The 24,899-nt window shown below is 47.4% G+C and overlaps 1 protein-coding gene across 1 annotated transcript; it reads right to left on the bottom strand.

Annotated features, from left to right (window-relative positions):
• Nucleotides 1–10,185: 10,185 nt before the first annotated feature.
• On the bottom strand, nt 10,186–16,687 carry S100A11 (S100 calcium binding protein A11). Its single transcript, XM_035099205.2, has 3 exons — nt 16,527–16,687; nt 11,286–11,444; nt 10,186–10,526 (listed from the first exon to the last, which is right to left on the bottom strand). Exons 1-3 carry the CDS (start codon nt 16,527–16,529, stop codon nt 10,359–10,361), a joined length of 330 nt encoding a protein of 109 aa, XP_034955096.1. The 5' UTR covers nt 16,530–16,687; the 3' UTR covers nt 10,186–10,358.
• Between the last annotated feature and the right edge of the window lie 8,212 nt (nt 16,688–24,899).

Below are 24,899 nucleotides of genomic sequence, written 5' to 3' on the forward strand. Positions count from 1 at the left end.
TTTTTGTGTGTGGACCTTCTCCCCTGTTTGTGTGTGATGTTACGTTCCCCCCCTCTTTATTTAGTCTATATTTCCTTTTGGGGGTGTTGCTTGTTTTGGAGAACTCTATCTTCGGGTATTTTCTTCTGTAAAACGGGTGGTTTCAGAGTGCCCACAACAGTTGCATACCGTCCAGCCCCTTCAGGGAAAAAAACTGGATGCCCAACTTCTGGGACGCGAGTCGCGTGACCCATGCCATGATCGCACCCTGGAAAAGAGCTTTTTTGGGATGCAATCTTGCGTGGTCCCCCAAAATACACTCTTTTGGTGTGTGTTTGTGTTTACAAGCGCAGCACAACAGCACAGCACAAAAAATAGGCGCTGTGATTTCATGCTAATAAAAACGGGATGTTCCATTTCCCCCCAGGACGCTTGGCAGGTATATAAGAGTTTAAGCTTAAGAGCTTAAGAACAGCCTGCTGGATCAGGCCAATGGCCCATCTAGTTCCCAGCATCCTGTTCCCACAGTGGCCAACCAGATTCCACCATGGGAAACCTGCAAGCAGGATCCAGACACAAGAATCCTCTCCCCTCCTGTGGTTTCCAGCAGCTGGTATTTAGAAGCATTGGTGCCTAGGTTGAAGGAACTTGTAAAAGGGTAAAAGAGTATTGGGAAATGATCCATAACAAATTGAAAAAAATGTTTAAACGTAGTTTTCCAAAAACAAACAACAACAAAAAAGTCCTTTCTGTTGGGGATAATTCAGACTGAAATTCCCAGGTGTCAAAAAAGGTTATTGATGTATGCCACTACTGCGGCCCATATTTTGTTAGCCCCCAAATGGAAAAGGAGCGAGATTCCCAACCAAAGAAGAATGGCAACTCAAGTTGACAGAATATGCTCAGTTTGCAGACTTAACATGCAGAATAAGAGAACAAGAAGAACATACGTTTAGAGAAGATTGGAAAACGTTTATTGACTATATGGGAAATAACTGTATACAACTGGAAACGCTGGCAGCATTGAGATAAATCCAACAGTCTAAATAAGTTTGGATGGATGCAATCATGGGACACTGAATGGTGTAGTATCTGTAAAATAGGGAGGGATTTTTGACATGTAATATGAACCATGGAAAGAGAAGTAAGGGAAGTCATTGATATTTTAAGGATGTTAAAATGAGTACTTTAAATTGCAAAACAGAAAATATATAAAACTAGCTGGCCCTGCCACGCGTTGCTGTGGCTAATCCCTGTTGCAAAACAGAAAATATATAAAAAGAGAAGCGTTGCTGGCTCTGACTACGGAAGCAGAGCAGAGCTATGTTGCTGGTAGCTTTCGGTACCCTTTTCCTCCACAAAACGTTGAGGAGTGCCTTTCAAACTGAGCGTTGATTTATGGCGCAAAATTGCTTTGGGAAGAATGTGATCGGTGGTGTTTTCCCCCTCCCAAATGTGAGCCCCATTGTTCTCCTGAAGGGCGTAGTACAGCTGCTGTCGCACAGAGGTACTACGTTTCCTTTGCTGTTTTGCTGCTGCGGTTAGGCTGAGGAGCTTTCCGCACCTCACCTGTTAATCCCATTTCTGTCTGAAAAAACAGAATAAAATGGGAGAGCCGTCTTGAGTAGCCCACCTACCGAACACTGGCGGAACCGCCCCAGCTTGTTTGGCCGGATCTTCAAAAAATTCACATGTACATTCCAATACAGTGGTACCTCCAGTTACAAACTTAATTCGTTCCGGAGCTCCGTTCTTAACCTGAAACCGTTCTTAACCTGAGGTGCGCTTTTGCTAGTGGGGCTTCCCGCTGCCGCCGCCGCACAACTTCCACTAGCATCCTGGGGCAAAGTTCGCTACCCGGAACACCTACTTCTGGGTTAGCGGAGCTTGTAACCCAAAGCGTTCGTAAGGAGGACGATACGTAACCCGAGGTTCCACTGTACATAATACATTTTATTTTCATTTTGTCAACTTCCTACCCCGTTTTCCATGGTGTTTTAATGTGATGCAGCAGCTAAAAAAGCCAATGCAATTCTGGGCTGCATCAATAGGAGTATAACATCTAGATCAAGGGAAGTAATAGTACCACTGTATTCTGCTCTGGTCAGACCTCATCTGGAGTACTGTGTCCAGTTCTGGGCACCACAGTTCAAGAAGGATACAGACAAGCTGGAACGTGTCCAGAAAAGGGCAACCAAAATGGCCTGGAAACGATGCCTTATGAGGAATGGCTTAGGGAGCTGGGTATGTTTAGCCTGGAGAAGAGAAGGTTAAGGGGTGATATGATAGCCAGGTTCAAATATATAAAAGGATGTCATATAGAAGAGGGTGAAAGGTTGTTTTCTGCTGCTCCAGAGAAGCAGACACGGAGAAATGGATTCAAGCTACAAGAAAGAAGATTCCACCTAAACATTAGCAAGAACTTCCTGACAGTAAGAGCTGTTCGACAGTGGGATTTGCTGCCAAGGAGTGTGGTGGAGTCTCCTTCTTTGGAGGTCTTTAAGCAGAGGCTTGACAGCCATCTGTCAGGAATGCTTTGATGGTGTTTCCTGCTTGGCAGGAGGTTGGACTGGATGGCCCTTGTGGTCTCTTCCAGCTCTATGATTCTATGATTCTTCCCCTGGCTGCGCCCTATTTTCTCTCTCTTATGCCATAACAATGATACATTAATCTCTTAATTCAATCTGTTGCTCAAATCCTGCCCGTGAATTCAGCATACTATAATATTTCTTTAAATAGTCCAAAAAAGGCTTCCCTTCTTTTACTAAGCAAACATTATTAGGTTCTCTTATTTTGCCTGTTAACTTTTACCAATTCCTCATAGTCCAGGACTTTAATTATCCTTTCTTCTTTGCTGGGAACTTCTTATTCCGTGTTTGTGCATAGAGAATTCTAGCTGCTGTCGGTACGTACATACTGAGGCTCTCCTTTCTTAAGGTCCCCCCCCCTCCCTTTGAGCCAGACTTGTGCCAGATAGCGCCTCCAAGCAAGGACACCTTCAGAGAGAGTGGCGACGACCCTTCGAAGTAGGACACCTTGCCAGGTTAAGATGAGGCGATGCAGCGAGAGAGATTGAAAGAGAGAGAGAGAGAGAAGAAGAGAGTGATTAAGCTGTTCTCTGAGTTTCCAAGAGAAACCTCAGCATTCCCTGGGAGGCTGCCAAGCGAGCAGGAAGCAGGAAGCGATGGCTGGTGAGATAGCAGCTAATGGGCCTTCATTGACGACAGCCCATTGGAGTACACCTGGAAGAGGGGCCGGAGGAGCCACGCAATGGGAAAGGAGACCAGCAAAGGTGAGGGGTGGACTTTGCTTTGCAGCAAGCACCCATGCGTTTTGCCAAGACTCTGGACGCACTGCGGTACACATAGCAAGTCCCAGGTCCTTAGCATCTCCCGGTAGGGCTGAGGGAGAGACACCCCTTTGACCGAAAGCTCAGAAATAATAATAATAATAATAATAATAATAATAATAATAATAATAATAATAATAGGACCCAGGTGGCGCTGTGATAGGCTCCCTCGGCCAATAATGCGAGATGAGCGCGCAACCCCAGAGTCGGTCACGACTGGACCTAATGGTCAGGGGTCCCTTTACCTTTACCTTTACCCCGTCCACCTGGCTGGGTTTCCCCAGCCACTCTGGGCAGCTTCCAACCAAAGATTAAAAATACAATAAAACATCAGTCAGTGGCGGAGCTTCATGCGCCGGCACCGGGGGAGGGGCTGGCACCCGTTCTGGGGGCGGGGGGCGCCTCCCGAAGGGGCAGGCTGCACGTTCCGGGGGTGGGGCATGCCTCCCAGAGGGGCGTGACATGGTGGGGCATGCGTTTGGGGGGGCGGGGTGGGTGCCCGCGATGGTGCCCCTTGGAGCCCGCCACTCGGGGCGGCCCACTCCTACTGCCCCTATCTTCCTACGCCCCTGACATCAGTCATTAAAAACTTCCCTTCAGATGTCTTCTAAACGTCAGATAGTTGTTTATTTCCTTGACATCTGATGGGAGGGCGTTCCACAAGACGGGAGCCACTACTGAGAAGGCCCTCTGCCTGGTTCCCTGTAATTTCACGTCTCACAGAGAGGGAACCACCAGAAGGCCCTCGACACTGGACCTCAGGGTCCGGGCTGGACGATGGGGATGGAGATGCTCCTTCAGGTATACGCTGCCAGTCAGTGCAGACACTACTGAGCTTCTTGGAGCATGGCCTGAGTTGCTGCAAGGCAGCTTCCCCTGATCCTTTTTAAACCAGCCCTTCAGAACCATGAGGACTAGAATTGTACTTTATTGTTAGGGAAAGGGCTGTGGCTCATGCGCCCACTTTGCGTGCAAGGTGTCCCAGATTTGATCGCCAGCATGTGCTGGAAGAACAGGCAATGTCCCCTGCCTGAAATTGCAGGGGGTTGGGCTAGATGACCCCCAGGGTCCCTCCTACAGTTCTACGATTCTATAAAACACTGGAGAGCTACTGTCGGCAACTGCAGACGATGCCCAGGTTCCTGTGGGAAACCAGCAAGCAGGATTGGAGCTGTGGTTTTCAGCAACTGGTATTCAGGAAGCATCGTTGCCTCTGGCTATGGAGGGCAGAGCATAGCCATTATGGCGAATAGTCTTCTCTAAGGCTGAATCTACACATGTATTTCAAAAAACGCTGTGGATTTTTTTTTAAAAGGTTTTACAATATAGATGAAATTTGCCATTAGCTCACCTGTGCCATCTGGTGTCGCCTTTGTGTAATGCACTTAAAACACACTTAAAACGTTATATTTGCAGCTGCGTAGCTGAGATTCCGCCCGTAGAACATGTCCCCTGATCTCCATCCCGTTGGGGAGCAGTTCCTTTATTTGTGAGCACGGACGCTTTCAAAAAATACTGCACCTTCCTGCCCCACCTCCCCCCGGCATTTCTGAGAAAACAAGCAACTTTCAGTTGTCAACCTTCAAACTGGTTGCACAATTTTGTGGGTTTTTGCGTGTTCCCTGACGGGAGGATGTTAGCAGTACACGGTGTGTATCAACAGAGGGTAGTTGCCTCAGAAAAGTTTCCTTCCTTATAAACAGGACCAGTTGAGATCATGTGGGGTTGGGGAAGGGTTTACGGATTTACCTGCATCCTAAGTGAGCTCTGAGTAGATTGAGTTGATCTAAGCCAGGCATCCCCAAACTCTGCCCTCCAGATGTTTTGGGACTACAGTTCCCATCATCCCTGACCACTGGTCCTGTTGGCTAGGGATGATGGGAGTTGCAGTCCCAAAACATCTGGAGGGCAGAGTTTGGGGGTGCCTGATCTAAGCAGTGCAGTGAAGTCTATAGGGGTGATACCACTTTGAACAGTCATGGCTTCCCCACAAAGGATTCTGGGAGCAGTCGGTTGTTCGGGTGCTGAGAATTGTTAGGCAACTCCTATTTTTCTCACAGAGCTGCAATTTCTGAATTTCCTTGCAGAAGGGACCAATTGTTAAACCATTCTGGAAAATTTAGCTCTTGTGAGGGGAATGCAGGGGGCAATCTCTGAACAACTCTCAGCAACTGCAACAAACTACAGCTCCCAGAATTCTTTGGGAGGAGGGTTAGGACAAGAGCCAACTAATTCTAGTTTTAGCACTGTAACGTCTTCCCTGTTGAGATAAAGGCCACATTCACACCCATGCATTTAAAGCTCTATGGTGCTCCTTTAAAGAATCATGGCTTCCCCCAAAGGATTCTGGGAGTTGTAGTATGCTAAGGGTGCTGAGGGCTGTTGTGCATTCCCCTCACAAGAGCTACAATTCCCAGGGTGGCCTATCATTCCATCCCTCTTCCTTTTTTTGTTTTTTGTTTTTATTCTTATTTATCAAACTTGTTTGCCTCTTGTTACACAAAGGTCACCAAACAACTGGCAACGTTTTAATAATATAAACACATTATAATTATGACACGTTAATCCAAAAACACATTCATTTTTGAAATAACCCTTCATTTATTTCCTTTCTTTAAATTTTTATTTTATTTTGACAAAGTAATAATCATAAATAAATAAGAATAAAAATGTGCAGCCCACGATTGAGACCATTCCATTGTAACTATCCAACCTCCCAAAATGTCAACATCTGTGATGGTTTGACCCAGACACCCCCAAACTCGGCCCTCCAGATGTTTTGGGACTACAACTCCCATCACCCCTAGCCAACAGTACCAGTGGTCAAGGATGATGGGAATTGTAGTCCCAAAATATCTGGAGGGCCGAGTTTGGGGATGCCTGCTAGGATATACATTTTGCATACCCTTCGCTCACACTGCATTGCAAAAGTCAGAGAGGTGCAGGTTTTGAAGGAAGGCAGCTTTTCGGTTTGCATGTTGTGTTGGAAAGTGTGAATTTTGTAGGTCCACCATTAAATGTGACCTGAATTGCAGGCCTACTCCCTGCCATCCCTAAAGAAACATGGGAGTTGTAATCCAACAACATTCAGAGGGCCACACGTCCCCCTGCCCTGCCCTAGCGGGGGACCTGTGGGCCTTCATAGGTTGTTGGACTCCAGTTCCCATCCTCCCCCCTGGCTATAATCTATGCTGGTTTACTGAGGCTGATGGGATCTGTAGTCCAACAACATCTGGTGGGCAAGAGTTTCCCTGTCTGCGCCATAACTGGTATCTGCTTTCATCCCCCAAATGCAGCTCACTCCCTGTGACTCTAAAACTGAGCAGTGTGCCATGGATACTCCCAGTTACAGGTAGGTAGCCGTGTTGGTCTGCCGTAGTCGAAACAAAATAACAAAAATCCTTCCAGTAGCACCTTAGAGACCAACTAAGTTTGTCAAAGGTATGAGCTTTTGTGCGCATGCACACTTCTTCAGATACACTGAAACAGACGTCACCAGACCCTTATATATAGTGAGAGGGTGGGGAGGGGTATTACTCAGAAGGGGGGTGGGAATGGGTGATTGGCTGATAGTCCCATCGCGCCGGACCGCAACCCCCCTAAATCCCTGGAGGCTGGGTAGAGGAGAATCAGCCGGACTGTGTGTGTTGGACCAGATTAGGCAGGAATGCGAATGGCACTTAAGAATTTGGCCTTCTGCCACAGAGAGCTTTGGCTGGCTGATTCATAGGCACAGCAGCGCCCCCGAGTGGCTAACCTGCACACCAATCGCTTTCAGGGTGGCAGATACGGTTGGAACAAGCCGCCTTTGCAGCACCTGAAATCTTGCTTCAAATTTTGCCTGTGCCTATTTTTTTGCCACAAGGGACCGCATAATGTTCCCTTTAAACTGACCATATAAAGGTATAAGATGTTCACTAAAACCAGCTTTTTCCTAACTGGTACAGTGCTACCTCACTTTTTGTACGTAATCCGTTCTGGAAGACCTTTCAACTTCTGAAACGTTTGAAAACCAAAACATTTATTTCCGGAAGCATTTAATTCTGGAAAACTCAATATGTGCTTTGATACAGCACTTTGGGAACATCCAACTTCTTTTGCAATTACCTTTTGAGGCTTTCCCTCCTTATGGAGGGTCTCAAGGATGCACAATAATAATTATATAATAATAATAATTTATTATTTATACCCTGCCCATCTGGCTGGGTTTCCCCAGCCACTCTGGGCGGCTTCAAACAGAAATATTAGAATACACGAATTTCTTGAAGATTAAAACTGTCAGGTCAGCAGCCTTTCCCATGATTGTGATTCCTACTGAAGCAGACTGAGAGACCATTTAAAGGCTCAGGAACCCTTTGCAGGAGTTATGGATTGAGTAGCTAAACACTATTCTAATTTTAAGAGATTGTCAATTTGGGGTTTTCTTCAGCTGTACGCCATAATCATCACAATTACAACAAATAAAGGCTTGATACATCTCACTTTGCATGTCATGAGTCTCTCTCCTATACTGGTTTCACCTTTTAAGTTGCATTAATGAAACAAATGAACTTTTCGACGATATTCTAATTTTTCGAGTTTCACCTGTACATCCAGTTTTTTGCCTTTTATTTTTTGGGGGGCCCTCTAAGAGAGTGGGGCCCTAAGCTATAACTTTTTTTAGCTTGTACCGGGAGCCAAACAGTAGGTGGCACCAGAAAGCCAGCGACGGGTGGAGCCAACTAATTCTGGTTTTCCCCCTAGTCTCCTCTTGGCTGAGTTTTATAAGGACGATTCTGAGACTAAGGAGGGCATTGTTCACAGCCAGGTCATCCCAGCTGGTTTGTAAGTAAGGAGGATGGTGGAGTGTGGGTGGCTGAGGGGAAAGTGGAGGTTGGTGGGAAACCCACCAAAAGCCCCCAACCCTCATAGAATCATAGAGTTGGAAGAGACCACAAGGGCCATCCAGTCCAACCCCCTGCCAAGCAGGAAACACCATCAAAGCATTCTTGACATATGCCTGTCAAGCCTCTGCTTAAAGACCTCCAAAGAAGGAGACTCCACCACACTTCTTGGCAGCAAGTTCCACTGCCGAACAGCTCTTACTGTCAGGAAGTTCTTCCTAATGTTTAGGTGGAATCTTCTTTCTTGTAGTTTGAATCCATTGCTCCGTGTCCGCTTCTCTGGAGCAGCAGAAAACAACCTTTCACCCTCCTCTATATGACATCCTTTTATATATTTGAACATGGCTATCATATCACCCCTTAACCTTCTCTTCTCCAGGCTAAACATACCCAGCTCCCTAAGCCATTCCTCATAAGGCATTGTTTCCAGGCCTTTGACCATTTTGGTTGCCCTCTTCTGGACACGTTCCAGCTTGTCAGTATCCTTCTTGAACGGTGGTGCCCAGAACTGGACACAGTACTCCAGGTGAAGTCTGACCAGAGCAGAATACAGTGGTACTATTACTTCCCTTGATCTAGACGCTATACTCCTATTGATGCAGCCCAGAATTGCATTGGCTTTTTTAGCTGCTGCATCACACTGTTGACTCATGTCAAGTTTGTGGTCTACCAGGACTCCTAGATCCTTTTCACATGTACTGCTCTCAAGCCAGGTGTCTCCCTTCCTGTATTTGTGCCTTTCATTTTTTTTTTTGCCCAAGTGTAGTACTTTACATTTTCCCTTCTTAAAATTCATCTTGTTTGCTTTGGCCCAGTTGTCTAATCTGTTAAGGTCATTTTGAAGTGTGATCCTGTCCTCTGGGGTATTAGCCACCCCTCCCAATTTGGTGTCATCTGCAAACTTGCTCAGGATGCCCTCAAGCCCATCATCCAAGTCATTGATAAAGATGTTGAATAAGACTGGGCCCAAGACAGAACCCTGTGGCACCCCACTAGTCACTACTCTCCAGGATGAAGAGGAGCCATTGATGAGCACCCTTTGGGTTCGGTCAGTCAACCAGTTACAAATCCACTGAATGGTAGCATTGTCTAGCCCACATTTTACCAGCTTCTTTACAAGAATATCATGGGGCACCTTGTCAAAGGCCTTGCTGAAATCAAGATAGGCTATACCCACAGCATTCCCTTCATCTACCAGGCTTGTAATTCTGTCAAAAAATGAGATCAGATTAGTCTGACATGACTTATTTTTCAGAAACCCTCTCCCATTGATGCTCACCAGCAATTGGGATTCAGTACCATACAGTTGTACCTTGGATCCCGAATACCCTGGAACTCAGACATTTTGGCTCCCAAATACCACAGACCTGGAAGTGACTGTTCTGGTCTGCAAATGTTTTTTTGGAACCTGAACTTTTGATGGGGCTTCTGCGGCTTCTGATTGGCTGCGGGAGCTTCCTGCAGCCGATCAGAAGCCGCGATTTGGTTTCCGAATGTTTTGGAAGTCGAACGGACTCCCGGAACTGATTCCATTCAACTTCTGAGGTACGACTGTACTGTCTTTGAATCTGGAACCATGTATGGTATCCAAACTGGTGGTTTCCTGAGGGGGAGAGTTTCATCCGTTCTTTATGCATTGCATGGAGAACTTTCTTTGGCCTGTAAAAATAAAAAGCCTACAAAACAATAATGGCAATAAAAGGAATAAACAATAAACCAGGGATGACAATCCTTTCCAGGCTCGAATTCTGGAAGGACAAAGTAAATATCTTCCCACTTATCTATTGGTTGAGTAGAATTCTGCCTGCACACTTGTCTCGATCATGCAAAGGACTATAGAGACTTATTTTTTAATTGTTAAAAAATGGGGAAAGTTCAGAATTTTGGGGCAGGGGCCTCACATGGCTAAGTCCTCTGGCAAGAGTGCAATCAAATGCTCCCTGCTGGGTGCTTTGTACAGTAAACAACTAGACCTTTGTGTTTAACCCATCCGTTTTATTGAGAAAAAAATAATATATGAAGAGAGGGTCGCTTGCTTTTCCATGTCGGATGTGGCTCGTGTTTTGCGGACTCACAGAAGTGCTGGATTTTGGAATGTTTGAGAAGACTTTGGTCTTGGCTCGGAAAGGCCAATAAATTGGGGTGTTTCATGGTTTCGGGGGGACACCAGCTGTGGGGGATGCCAACACCTGGCTGTGGCAGGCCTGGGCAAGTCCCCCGATGAGGTTCAAGAACTCGCCAAAGTCCAGCTGTCCATCGTTGTTCATGTCAAGCTTCTTCATCATGCGATCGAGGACGCCCGGGTCTTTCTGATTCTGAAAGGCAGGGAGGAGTTTTAGATGAGGATTCACTCTGCATAAGGCTGTGTACACTCGCCCCATACATTGAAAGCACTGCAATGCCACGATAAACAGTCATGGCTTCCCCCAAAGAATCCTGGGAGGTGTAGTTTGTTATGGGTGCTGAGAGTTAGGAGACTCCAATTCCCCTCCCAGAGTTACAATTCTAAGAGCTCCCCTGTGAAGAGGGACTGATCATTTAACCACTCTGGGAATTTCATAGTCTGGGAGTAGAAATGATCTTCGTGTTCTGCGCCTTTCTTGAGCAATACAATCCGAGTTCCAGAGTGTTCCTGCATCCTCGGTGATCTTTGGTGTGTATCCCCTGATTTCTTGGATTGCTTCTCGACCTTCCCTCCCCCTCTGGCTCCTTGTCTCTACTCTGGTCTGTTTCTACTTTCTCGCTGTGGGAAAGTTGCAGACGGATCTGGAGGTCCATTGGCTTATAGTTTTGACACTTTCCTTGACCATGGATGCTGGTAGGCTGGAAGTAAGGGAGCCCAGCAGTAGGTGGCGCCACAGTGCCGATGGCAGACAAATTCTAGTTTTGTTCCCACCCTCCTCCCTGTTCAGTTCTAGAAGGGGTCAACGCTGAGTCTGAGGGGGAGGAAACTGATAGCCAGCCCCACTCGCTGGGCTGTTCATAAGACAGAAGGAAGCAGAGGTTGGTGGGGCAATGCCCCATTCACCCAAAGAGACCAACCTTCACTGCTCTAGAACCTTTGGAAACCATACCTTGCTGAAACTTGCCAGCTCGGTGTTCATGAAGGTCAGGAACTCCCTTTTGGACAGTGTACAGGCGTTGCCATCCCGGCCAGCATAGCGCTGGAAAACGGCAAGGAGTGACTCGATGCAGCGCTCTGTTTCTGTGGGACCGACGGGGTACTTCGACGACTGGAGGAACGAGAAAGCGATTTGTTTTTAAGAGTCTTTCTTTCACAGTTGCCATTATCCCAGTGGCTGCAATTACTTAATGCTCCAGAGCAGGCAGCCCCAAACTCGGCCCTCCAGATGTTTTGGGACTACAATTCCCATCATCCCTGACAACGGGTCCTGTTGGCTAGGGATGATGGGAGTTGTAGTCCCAAAACATCTGGAGGGCTGCGTTTGGGGATTCCTGCTCCAGAGCAACCCATAACCTTTCCCAAGTAACCTTTTAACTGGGGATTTCCCCGCAATTTGGTTGTCTGGTGACACTGTGGAAACTGGTAGGGTGGAAGGCAGGGAGCCCGGCAGTAGGGGGCGCCAGAGAGCCAATGGCAGGCAGTGACCACTAATTCTAGCTTTGTCCTCCTGCTCCTCCTCTCTGATGAGTTCGACAAGAGCAACATCAAGGATAAGGAGGAGGAAACAGACAGGCAGGGCCACTCCCTGGCCTGGTTGTAAGTAAGAAGGCAGGCAGATGGGGGCAGACTGGGGCTGCTGTTGGGCAGTTTCCCATTTGCCCTCCGCCGTCAGAGCTCCTGTAGACTGGTGGCTGGCTTTTCTGTGTTTGTATATTCTGCCACTGATGCAACAATAGTGTTTATTATGCTTTATTAAATGTTCTGCAAGGCTCACCCAGCGCTGTACCATGTAATTGCTGCCTGGAAGGGGGGCTATAGTGCAGCAAACATAGAACACACACAAATAGAATATCTGGGATGAAAAAGTTAAAGGATTTCAGCAGGAAGCTATGGGCCATGTGCTGATCAGAAATGAAGCAGGAGCTTTTTTAAAAAGAGAATACCTGGATATTAATCAGTGAATACTATATTTAGCTGTCAGACACAGAACCAGAAGTATTTTTTTTAATCTTTTCCCATTTTCCTATCTCTTTTTCCTTTATTTTGCTCTTCTTTCTTGTTAGATTAGATTTCAAAAGTATTTCTTTTATTCTGGTGTATTATTAAAAAAACAAACAAATACTGCACTGGGTACGAACTTCTGTGTGTGTATAATTTTTCAAGCACGAATGGTATTGAAAACGATATCGTTATCTTTAATGCATAATCAAGGGGACACCTGGAAGCACCTCCCCTCCCCCCTAATTTGTGTTTGCATTGGATTAGAATCAACCTGAAATTGTTTTAATGAAGAACATCAAAAGACTAGGCCAATGGCCTGCCTAGTCTAGCATCCTCTCCTTGCCATAGCCACATATGCCAAGAACATAGGACTCTGGATAGACTGCCTCTGGACCTGTAGGTTCCATAAGGAAGACCCTGGCTGGATCAGACTAAAAGCAGGGGGGGGGTCTAATCCAGCAGGAACTGAGCCCTCTTCCCACCTGTGGTTCCCTGCAACTGGGAAGCCTTCCTGCCTCCAAACAGGACTTTTGGCAGAGCAGGGTTCAGATTCTCGCTCGGCCATTGACCCCGAGGCCCATCTCTGTCTCTCAGCCTAACCTACCTCACCAGGTTGTTGTGAGAATGAAATGGGGAGAGAAAGAAGTGTGCTTGCCCCCCCCCCCGGTTGAGCTCCTGGGAGGAAAAAGGTGGAACGGATAGGCAGATAATAAATTTAGATCAAATCCAAAGAGAATTAAGGTGCCCTCATTTCACCCTCTAGTGGCCTTATGTGTCCTTGCAGCCTCTGAGTGTGAGAGAGAGAGGAGCCCTGGGGCAGAGGTGGGGTGGGGTGGGGTCATGGGTGATGAGTCATTTTTGGGAGCTGCGCCTGGCTTGCCTCTGCCCTGCCAAGAAAGACTGTGTGAAACGGCCTGTTTGCTCAGAGCAGAGGAATGAACGGACCCGGGTGGGCGGAGGAGGGGAAGCTTGGGCGTGTCTGGCTGAAATTTGCAGGATGCGTCTTGGGGAGGGGAGGTGAAGGAGGCAAATGATCCCCTGCACCTCCTTTCCAGCCTAGCCATTTTTTTGCCCTTGTGTGGTGAAAACCTGGAAGGCAGAACATAGGAATCGGTCTTCTACTGAGTCAGGCCGTCGGGATCTGCCTAGCTCATTCTTCTCAGCACTGACTGGCAGAAGCTTTCTAGGGTTTGGGGCAGGGGGTAGGCCCAGCCCTACCAGGAGATCTTGGAGGTTGATCCAGGGACCTTCTGCATGCAAAGCGTGAGCCTTAGATATGCCTCTTCCCCCCAAATTAAAGTAAGATTCCAGTCCTCATGGTTCCAGAAAAAAGGGTTTTGAAGGAGGGGCATTAAAGATCCCCAAGTTGTTGGTGTTCTTTTTGCAGGGGATGTAGGAAGCTGCCTTATGCTGAGTCGGGCAATTGGCCCATCTAGCTTGATACTGTCTGCACTGGCTGGCAGCATCTCTCCAGGGTTTCAGGCAGGGGAGATTCCCAGCCCTACTTGGGTCCTTCTGCATGCAAGAGAGAGGCTCTATTCCCTGAGCTGTGGACTTTCTGCAGTTACTAATATATGACTAGGGGTGTCGGGAGGAATTGAATAGAGACTTTTCAGTTGCGGTTCCTTCCCTTTGGGTCCCTTTGAACTCTAAAACTCTGTGATTCTTTAGACAGGTGCAATCAAATAGGGGAAAGGGCAATTCCTCCTGGATTCAGAGCACAAGGTTCCCCGCCAGGTGAGGAACTCTCTAGCCTGTTGGGTTTCTGCCTGTTGGAACCATAGCTACGGTGCGAGGAAGTATAAGTTGGCAACCCCTCGGACGAGCCATGCACAGGGCAGGAACAGTTGGCACCATGGGGGGGGGGAGGGGAAGCATGTTTGAAAGGGAAGTATGACGAATAAGCATTTCTTCCTCATTCTTCCAGCTGCTTTTGTCTCCTAAGCCCCATTCCCAGCAAACGCACGTAGCTAAAATAATATGGCCTTTTTTGGCTGAAGGTTGGAGACCAAGAGGAAAGCTGCCAGCTCCTCTCAGCGCTTCCGTAATCTGATATCCTGGTGACTTAAGAGAGGGTTGGGAGGAGAACAGCAGGCTAAAGATCACAAGAAGAGCCCTGAAATTGGATCAGGCCCCAAGGGGGCCCATTTGGTCCAGCACCCTGCTTCTGGCAGTGGTCAAACGCCCTATAGAACCTAGGAATCCAGGTAGACTTCCTGTGGACCTGGAGGTTCCATAAGAACATCAGAAAAGCCCGGCTGCCGGATCAGGCCAAAGGGGGCCCATCTAATCCAGCATCTTGTCCTCAGGGAGGAGGGAGCCTGAAAGCAAGGACCTGGGGGCAACAGCAACCCTCCCCACTTGTGAGTCACAGCAACTGGTATTGAGGCTTCCTAATTCTCCGAAGGTGGAGAGAGAGAGAGAGAGAGAGGGAGCATGGTTTCACTTTGCTGCAAAATCACACCCCCCCTAAGACATCTGGGCTGGTCCTGTTCGGGGCCCAGGAATTTGGGAACAGATCCATGGTGTTATGGCACCCGATGCAACAGCTCTTCTGCTTGCTCAACCCAATTGGGCAATTTTATTTATTTGACTTTTTTTCCTGTGGGGAAAGACTACAGCCACAGCAGGCTACCGGAAGGAGGCTTGGCCTTCTGCATGTTTCAATAGCAACTTGTTCGAGGTAGAAAACTGAAATACGGAACACTCCCAGCACATGGGCACCAAAGCTAAAGACGGTGAGCTCAGTATGTTGGTGTGGGAGATCCACCTTGGGAGACGCTCAACAGGTGAAGCTTTTAACAGTAAGGTGAAACAGCACTGGGCAGGCTGTACCTGTTGAATATCTCTCGTTGCACAGATTAAATGGTGGATTGTCGTTCTCATTCGTGGTAAAAGTGCGCATGCTACATGGCAGGCAGAAATCCAACAGGCCTTGCTATGCACGCATGCAAGAAGCGAAAGCTTCACCTGTTGAACGACTGCCGGAGTGGGAATCCTATTACATGTTGATGCCTCCCTGCCCTGGGATCTATGGCGTTTTGCTGGCCTCAAAATGCTCATTGTCTTCTACAGCGCATAGAGGCGCACAAGTTGATGTGCTGTGCGCTCTGGGTGTGTGCATGTCTCAAGGTGGCAAATGCAGCCACGCCCTTGCCTAGGTCTCCCTTGAACACAACTGAAACTAACCAGGAATGGTCCCAGAGGTCTTTTCTTCTTATGAAAAGCCCTTCACCTGCTATTAGGCCAATTTTTGACTCTTACTCTGAGTGGTTATGGTGGGATGAAGCCAAGTCCTCTATCTGTGGCCTGAAGCCCTTTGAAGGAAGACATGAATCTCAGACGTCGGGCGTGCCCACCATGTTTCAAAGTTAAAGGGAGGCGCACCTCTCTCCAAACACCAGAGCTCCCCCCCCCCAGCTCACCAGAACTCAGTTCCGGCACCTCTCAGGTGGGTGCCATTGCCATTATAAGAGAACGAGGGAGGTGTTCATGGTGAGATCTAGGCAGCTCATTTTTCTAGAAAAACAGCACCAGCAAACACCATGGCCATGCGTGGCTCTCTGGCGCATCGCTATGTGCCACCATGCGCTGCCATGCGCCTTCCCTTCCAAATTGAAATGTTTGCTGCAGGGAACGAGTGGAGTCTTCCATGCGACAAACACGAATGAGCAAGGAAAACTAGATTTGGGTCCCTCAGGGCTCAGCTATGCGCCATGCATAGGGTTGCCAGACTCAATAGAGGACAGGACTTCTGTGCCTTTAATTGCCCTGCTCTCTTTTGAGTCGGGAAACCTTAAAGAGAAACCAGCAGACCCTTTGTTTAATTTCCAAGCAAAGGGTCTGCTGGTTTCTCTTTAAGGTTTCCAGACTCAAAAGAGAGCAGGGCAATTAAAGGCACAGAAGTCCTGTCCTCCATTGAGTCTGGCAACCCTAGCCATGCGTGTCTTCCAGGAGCCTTGATCGGGGAGGATGAGCTCACCTTTGGCCTGGCACCTCTCGTTCCCCCTGCCAAAGCCCTTTCCACTCCTCGCTTTGCCTTCCCACCAAACGGAAACAAACTTTCTGGGCCTGCTGCCTCATTACAAAAATAGGAAGAGAGTTCTACCCTCCCCTGTTCCTGCGCATCAGGGCGCATAAATCCCGGTGCCCTCTTGCAGGAGTGTCAAGCGTCGGGGCGTCAACTTACCATAGCGCTGGAGAAAGAGTGTCAGTCGATAGGACGCAGAGACTTGGCTGGCTGGCTGGCCGCTGGGTTGGAAAGCTAGCTCTGAGCGAGGGATTTGATGCGCAACGGGTGGCTCTGTGGCCCCTCCCCTCCCAGCCGACGCCCTGCTCCCCTCCGGTTAAAGAGATGGCCTCCCCCCCTTGCCCTCCTCGCTTGAGCAATTGCTTTGAAATGACAAAGCCAGACTTGCCTGTTTGGAGAGCACACAAGCCCCACCTTCCTTTTTCACTCAAGAATGTGAGACGGAGAGGGGAGGCAGAGAAAGTTTGTTTCTCTTGGCTTCCCTGTTATCTCTCCTCCCCCTCTTTCTGTATACATAAATTTTCTGGTTGCAGCGCTGTGCCAAGCAGGCAGGAATTCAACAGGCGAGGCTCCCCTTTTCTCAAGAGTTGGGGGGGTGGGTGGGTGGGTGGGACGGGACTCCGTTCAGCTTGATCAAAATATCTTCCAGTTGACAACCCTTTAGATATCCAAAGACGGCTCTGATGTTTTTGATCTTTTATGTTTGTTTTATGGTTCTCCTTTGTAGGCTGTCTTGGAAATCTAGATTAATAAAATTACGTTGTTTTATCTAAAATAGATGAAACAAAAATGGTTACCCATCGATGCTGCGTTTTAAAAAATCCCACCAAAGTTTAATTACTTGGTAACAATCATCTATATGTTTTAGCTCTTAAAGTGAGGTAAAAATGAATATAATAGTAGCAAAAGCAATAATAAATTGAGAACGTCAGGATATGTGAACCAAGAAATATTTATGCACATGCTATTTGCGGTTATTGGAATTGTGCTAATAAAGCTTTTGAAAATATACCTGCGTCGTTTTTTTAAATTATTTACATGTTGCATTTCTATCTTGCCTTATCTCCAAGGAGCTCAAACACATGGCTCTCCCCTTCCTTATTTAATCCCCACAACCAGGGCTGTCTTAAGCATATCCTGCACTGTGGTGCAAAGATCCCTCCTTCCCAGAGTTTTTGACCTTTTAGGGCTGGAGGAGACAGGCAGCGGCTGGAGGGCAGCTCCTCTGGCAGAGAAGAGGCAGAGGCTGGACGCGGCGCCTCCTGGCTCAGCTGGCCGCTTCGGGCCACGGTGGCCACCGCAGGCAGCACACCGAGCAAGCGGGCCTGTGCTGAGCGAGCGGGGGCACGTGCGCTACTCCCACTGAGTGCCGCCTCGGATTTTCCCTTTTAGCCTTCTGGCGCTCTGCAGAATTTGGTGCCTGCAGGCTAAAAGGGACAAAGCCGAGCTGACACATGGCGGGAGCAGCACACACACACTTGCTCACTCTGCGAGCTCGTTCGGTGTTCCCCGGACTCTCGCCTGGTGCCCTCCAAAACTTGGTGCCCTGGAGTCCCATGCCACTAGCCTCTATGGGTAAGATGGACCTGCCCACAACATCCCTGTGAGGTTGGTGAGGCTGAGACTGGTCCGAGGTCACGCCCAGCAAGCGCCATGGCCGAGTGGAGATTCGAACCCTGGTCTCTTCTAGGCCCTAGCCTAGCCCAACACTAACCACTGCACCACACTGGCTCTCATGTGAGAACGTCCTTGACTGGATAAGGCCATGCCAAGGCACAGAGGCAGTGCAATGCAGTGGTTAGAGTGCTGAGCTAGGTGTGGAATGGAGGCCTGCGTTCAAATCCTCACTTGGATATTATTTATGATTCTTTCCTAAATTTTATATGCTGCTTGATTGCAATAAAACACACACCTCAAAGTGGTTTGCAAAAAGCTGGCTGGGTGACCTTGAGACAACCACTATATCAACAAAACACATGAAAAGTCTAGACAGTGGTGGCCAAACTCGGCCCTCCAGATGTTCCCACCATCCCTGACCACTGGTTCTGCTACCTAGGGATGATGGGAGTTGTAGTCTCAAAACATCGGGAGGGCTGAGTTTGGCTACCACTGGTAGCAGCTGGATCAGACCAAAGGGCCCCGATTCACAAATCTACAGGCTGAATAGGTGGCAAGCCAGCCCAGCAGTTTAGAGGCAATGTCAAAGCGACATGGAGACGCCACCCCAATCTCTCAGCAGCCCTCAAACTCCAGTTTTAGCTAAGGGCTGGAGAGGATCCAAGGAGACAGAGCTTCAATATTTTGCAGGGGAAAGAGGACATTCCTCTTGAGTAACTGGACTCCTCCTGTCATCAGACCAAGAAGAATTTCCCCATCTCCACTTTTATTACCCAAAGGCTCTTGGTCACCTCTGTTGTGTTCATGCATGCTGCAATAGCCAGTTCCTTATGTTACAAAAAAAAGATGTGCGCCACAACAAAAAGTTGCAGCACAACCTCTTGCCTATCAAAAGTGCTGGAGGCTTCCAGACAGCCATTCCTTCCAAGCAGGGCTTTCCCCTTCTCCCCTCTCCTGTTTCCCTCTCCCCATTTTTCCCTTTTCAATCAGATACCCGACATTCAGGGTGTACTGAGCATCACGGGTCGTATGGCTTTTTGTGTGCATGCAGGTGTGTGGAGTGAGGGCTGAGAGTGGCAGAGAAGGTTCACATTTTGTGCTCTGCCAGACACACACAGACCCTTTCTTCGAATTGGGCTCAATCTTCTGGGGGATGCATGTAGCAATGCAGCCCTCAGGCTGAAAAATCTGCCCTCCCCAGATGAAAAGGGCTGTGTCTTTGAGCCCAATTCGAAGAAAGGGTCTGTGTGTGTCTGGGGGATGCATGTTGTGTAGGCTCCTATGATGTAAAGTAACGGGCCCCACCTGCCAGCCTGCTCTCTAAAATATCAAACTTAAACCACTGAGCCTAGGGCTTGCTGATCAGAAGGTCGGCGGTTCGAATCCCTGTGATGGGGTGAGCTCCCGTTGCTTGGTCCCAGCTCCTGCCAACCTAGCAGTTCGAAAGCACGTCAAAATGCAAGTAGATAAATAGTAAACGGCGTTTCCATGTGCTGCTCTGGTTTGCCAGAAGTGGCTTTGTCATGCTGGCCACATGACCTGGAAGCTATACGCCGGCTCCCTCGGCCAATAATGCGAGATGCGCGCGCAACCCCAGAGTCGGTCACGACTGGACCAATGGTCAGGGGTCCCTTTACCTTTACCTTACCTTTACATTCTGCATGGTAAAAGATAAAGGTAAAGGGACCCCTGACCATTGGTCCAGTCGTGACCGACTCTGGGGTTGCGCGCGCATCTCGCATTAGGTCCAGTCGTGACCGACTCTGGGGTTGCGGCGCTCATCTCGCGTTATTGGCCAAGGGAGCCGGAGTACAGCTTCCAGGTCATGTGGCCAGCATGACAAACCTGAGCAGCACACGGAAACGCCGTTTACCTTCCCGCTGTTTATCCCGCTGTTACCTTCCCTATTTGTCTAGTTGCACTTTGACATGCTTTTGAACTGCTAGGTTGGCAGGAGCTGGGAGCAACAGGAGCTCACCCCGTTGTTTGTTGTTGACAAAGGACAGCTGGACATATAAAGGGCCCCATTACCTCATCAAACCGAAATCCGGCCCTGTGTGTGTGAGAGAAAGCTGGGAATGTGCACTGAGATGCAAAATCCAGCTTCCTGGGAGTAAATGCTGCTGCATTAAAAAAAATATACTGCATATAAAAAGATTCCATTCCTTATCGTTGTGAAGATCAGCGGAATGGTTAGTCTATGAGTGTTCCCAGTGTGATGGATAGCAATTTCTTCCATTCTCCTCTATGGCTCACCTTTCTTCCAGAGAAGGACTTGGATGTGAATCAGAATTCTTTATTGTTTTTTCTTTATCTTTGGTGTGTGGCCACTTATTTAAAAGGTGTTACTTTTTTAATTTTAAAAAAATCATCTTTACTGAAAATTCAAAAAGTACATCATTATATGTGCACTAAACATAAATAAAAGATAGAGAAAGAAGAAGAGAAACAGAACCCGTGCAGAAGGGAAAATTAAGCGGGGGGACAGACCCCAAACTGTATATTTTACAAAGTTCTTATTGTACTTCACCAGCTCTTAACCTGTTTACAGTGTTTGTAAGAATGGATTCCAAATATCATTGAATTTGTCCATGGCAAGTCTGTGTTTATATGCAAGTTGTTCCTATGTTGCGAGTTTGTATAAGTATTTAGTCCAATCGAAGAAGGGAGCCGCATTTTTATTTTCCCAATTCATCAGCACCCGTCTTTTTGCCATGGTCAGGGCACAGAGAGTCCACTGGCATTGTCCTTTTGTAAGGTTCCATGTGTTGGGTATATAATTCAAGAGGATATTTTGCTCTATAAATGTGAGGTTCTGTTCAGGGCTGTCTTAAGCATATCCGGCGCTGTGGTGCAAAGATCCCTCTGGCACCCCCCCCTTTCCTGGAGTTGCCGACCTTTTCTAGGGAGGATGGTGCTGCCGGCGAAGCGCCCAGCTTTGCGGGGCTGGAGGAGGCAGGCAGCGGCTGGAGGGCAGGGTAGCTCCTCCGGCGGGGAAGAGGCGGAGGCTGGATGTGGCGGCTCACGGCTCACAGCAGGCAGAGGCTCTGGGAGTGGCGCTGCTTTGGCACAGCATGGCAGAGGTGGGTGAGGACGACGAGCTGAGCTGATGCCGGGAGGCACCGCCTCCAGCCTCCACCTCTTCCCTGGCATCCTCCAGAACTTGGCACCCTGGCGCCCTGCGCCGCTAGCCTCTATGGGTAAGACGCCCCTGGTTCTGTTGCTAGTTTCTGCCCAAAATCTTTCAATATTGGACAATGAATAAACATGTGCTTTAGAGAAGCATTATCCCTATTGCACCTCCAACAGTTAGATACCTTAGATAACCCTTTTGGGGTCCAGTATATTCTGCTTTTACAGCCTGTTTGTAAGGAAGACCTTAAAAACAACAACAACCAAGATTTGATATCTGGTAGGCCTCAGCTAGCAGGAAGTCTTTGCCCTCCCTGTGACTTTTCGGGACTCGGTCACTCTACAGAGGTCCTGTTAAGATTTCCTACCCTGCAATGTGCTCAGACAGAAGATCTTGTGGTTGTGACGCCCTTCCTCCCAGGGCAAGAGTCTTGCAAATTTCAGAAGAAATGATGAAAGAGGCCCTGGTGAAATTCAAAAGCCCCGTAATGTTCCCTAAACAGAAAACCTCTATGTTATACGTACAGAAACAATGTAATGAAATGGACTCACTAGCAGGCTTTGATTAAACACAACTACCAAAATAGATACAGAAATACACACACACACACACACAACAGTGTTAAAATAACAAGAGGATAATACAGTAATAATAATAATTATTTTAAATACTTTAAAAGTAAGAATAACAAAACAAGCAGGAGAAATAAAAATGTAAAAAAAACCCAGAAGAGGAAGTTGAGGGAAGTCGTGGGGAGGGGGGGCATGGGAATTGTATTTTTCTGTTATGTGATATAACATTGTGATGATAAAATTATGAAAATTTATATTAAAATTATTTATAAAAATAACAAAAAAAGGGGGGGGGGAAGAGTTGAGCGGAAAATTCTCACTGCCCTGGGAAAATTTCAGAGATTTTTCTTTTAGCTCAACCTTCGAGGTAGGGCTGAAATCCCAGAGAACCACTTCCAGTCAGTGTAGACAGTATTGAACTAGGTGGGCCAATTGTCTGACTTTATTGAATATTGATTGTTCTGATGAGTTTGTTGTTCGCTTTGTTTATGTGCTGCTGTGTTTCATATGATAGTGATTGCAACTTTTTAAAAAAATGCTCTTATGATTATCGTGAGCCACTTTGAGCTCAACATGTGCTGCAGGAAAAGCAGAATACAAATATTAAATTGGACCAGTGTAAAGCCACTTCTCCTTTAAACCAGCCCTTCTTAAAAACAATGAGAACTGGAAACTTGATTTATTTTCAGGGGAAGGGCTGCAGTTCAGCCTGAGAGCCCGTGCTTTGCATGTAGAAGGTCCCAGACTCAACTCTTAATGAGATTCCCTGGCAGAGTTGGGCGAGGCTTTGCCTGAAACCCCGGAGAGCTGCCAGTCAGAGTCTGGGCAGCGTAGGCCGAGATGGACCAATAATTCAGCATCCTGTGTTCCTATAGGAAAACAAAACAAAACAAAAACAAGTCTCTGCACCTGGGATACCTGGGCAGATCCCAAAAACATCGTGGGGAAAACGAGGGAGTGCCTGGAGTCTGGGAGGAAACAATGGCTTGGTTTCAGATCAACGCAGTGAGTTGGTGGAAGAAGAAGCAGGGAGACCAATAGCTGCATGAAGGATAAGTCAAGCTACACACCCAGGAGTGTGTAATTGTGTGTGTGCTAGGCTGTTCTCTTGTGGGTTTTTTTTTTTTAATTCTCCATTCCATGGGACAAGTTCCAACAAGAAAGAAGGGGGAGAAATCAATAAACTTCACAAAATCCCTGTACAAACTTTCCAGTGACTCATGCTATTAATCATCACCTTCCAGGAGGGAATTGCCGTATTTTTCCGTCTATAAGACGCCCCCATGAATAAGATGCCCCTTCTTTTTTGGGACTCCAAATTGAGAAAATGGGGGGGAAATTGCCCCCATGTATAGTAAGGGTAAAGGGACCCCTGACCATTAGGTCCAGCCGTGACCGACTGGGGTTGCGGCGCTCATCTCGCTCTATTGGCTGAGGGAACCGGCGTACAGCTTCCAGGTTATGTGGTCAGCATGACAAAGCTGCTTCTGGCGAACCAGAGCAGCACACGGAAACGCTGTTTACCTTCCCGCCGGAGTGGTACCTATTTATATACTTGCACTTTGACATGCTTTCGAACTGTTAGGTTGGCAGGAGCAGGGACCGAACCAGAGGAGCTCACCCTACCACGGGGATTTGAACCGTCGACCTTCTGATCAGCAAGCCCTAGGCTCTGTGGTTTAACCCACAGACGACCCCAATTTTTAAGCTTAATTTTTCAAGAAAACAACCTAGTCTTATACACGAAAAAATACGGTAACCAGCTGTCAGATTGTTGACTCTCTGACTCCACCTGGTGGCTGAGAAGAGCTCTGGCATCTATTTGAAGACCTTTTCTGCATTATCTTTACAGATGGATTTCACGTTTCCTGTTCATATCTGCATTGGATTTGAAATTGTTCTTGCGTAGGATGGTACCTTTGTAAAGTGTTTTTCATTGTTAGTGTGTGATTAAAAGGAGAAGTTATAATTGCTTTTATGGATGAAACGCCCTCCCACCAGATGTCAAGGAAATAAACAACTATCTGACTTTTAGAAGACACCTGAAGGCAACTCTGTATCAGGAAATTTTTTATGTCTAATGTTTTAGAATTTTTTATGTGCTGTAAGCTGCCCAGAGTGGCTGGGAAACCCAGTCAGTTGGACAGGTATAAATAATAAAAGTATTATTGTGTAATTGTTTTTACTATTGATATAAAATATAGTTCTCTCTCTCTCTTTTGTTGTTTAGTCATTTAGTCGTTTCTGACTCATCGTGACCCCATGAACCAGAGCATGCCAGGCACTCCTGTCTTCCACTGCCTCCCGCAGTTTGGTCAAACTCATGTTGGTAGCTTCGAGAACACTGTCCAACCATCTCATTCTGTGTCGTCCCCTTCTCCTTGTGCCCTCCATCTTTCCCAACATCAGGGTCTTTTCCAGGGAGTCTTCTCTTCTCATGAGGGGCCAAAGTATTGGAGCCTCAGCTTCAGGATCTGTCCTTCCAGTGAGCACTCAGGGCTGATTTCCTTCAGAATGAAGAGGTTCGATCTTCTTGCAGTCCATGGGACTCTCAAGAGTCTCCTCCAGCACCAGAATTCAAAAGCATCTCTCTTGCTATATATAGGGAAATCAGTTTGGGATATTTTCCGGGAAGCAATTTATCAATGCGACTGAGTTAGTGATCTGACACAGTTTATCACCACAACAGCTACTTACTTTGGGTTTTAGTAAAGCAAACATTCTCATTTGTCTGCGCCTAAATGATATCGAGCGCCAGAACAACTTGGCCACAGTAAGGAAATTTTGCCTGTGGTATGACTATTTTCCACATTCCCATTTCAACACTCTGCCACCCTATTTGCATAACCTAGCAATTCTAAAATATAGACACGCTTTTACTTTGCAAGATTGAATGTACTGCCCTCGGCTGCACTTGACGGATGATTCCAACATATTCCACGTGAAAAATGCTTATGTCCCTGTGGAGATGGCAGTATCAAATTGGTGGCACATGCCCTTTTGGCTTGCACTCTTTATAAAGAGTTGAGGAACGAGGTTATCACCCTTCTTTTATTGTCCATTCTGGGTCACCCAACCACTGCCCCAGTGTCCTTTCTCTTGGCAGATCAAGATGAGCAGGTGACAGCAAAGGTTGCAAGGTTTTTAGCAGGGGCAATCAAAATAAGGTTTACTATTTGACTGTTGATTCAGGAACCTAATGTGTGTTTT

The sequence above is a fragment of the Zootoca vivipara genome, chromosome 17 (genome assembly GCF_963506605.1).
Source record: "Zootoca vivipara chromosome 17, rZooViv1.1, whole genome shotgun sequence".
Lineage (NCBI taxonomy): Eukaryota > Metazoa > Chordata > Lepidosauria > Squamata > Lacertidae > Zootoca > Zootoca vivipara.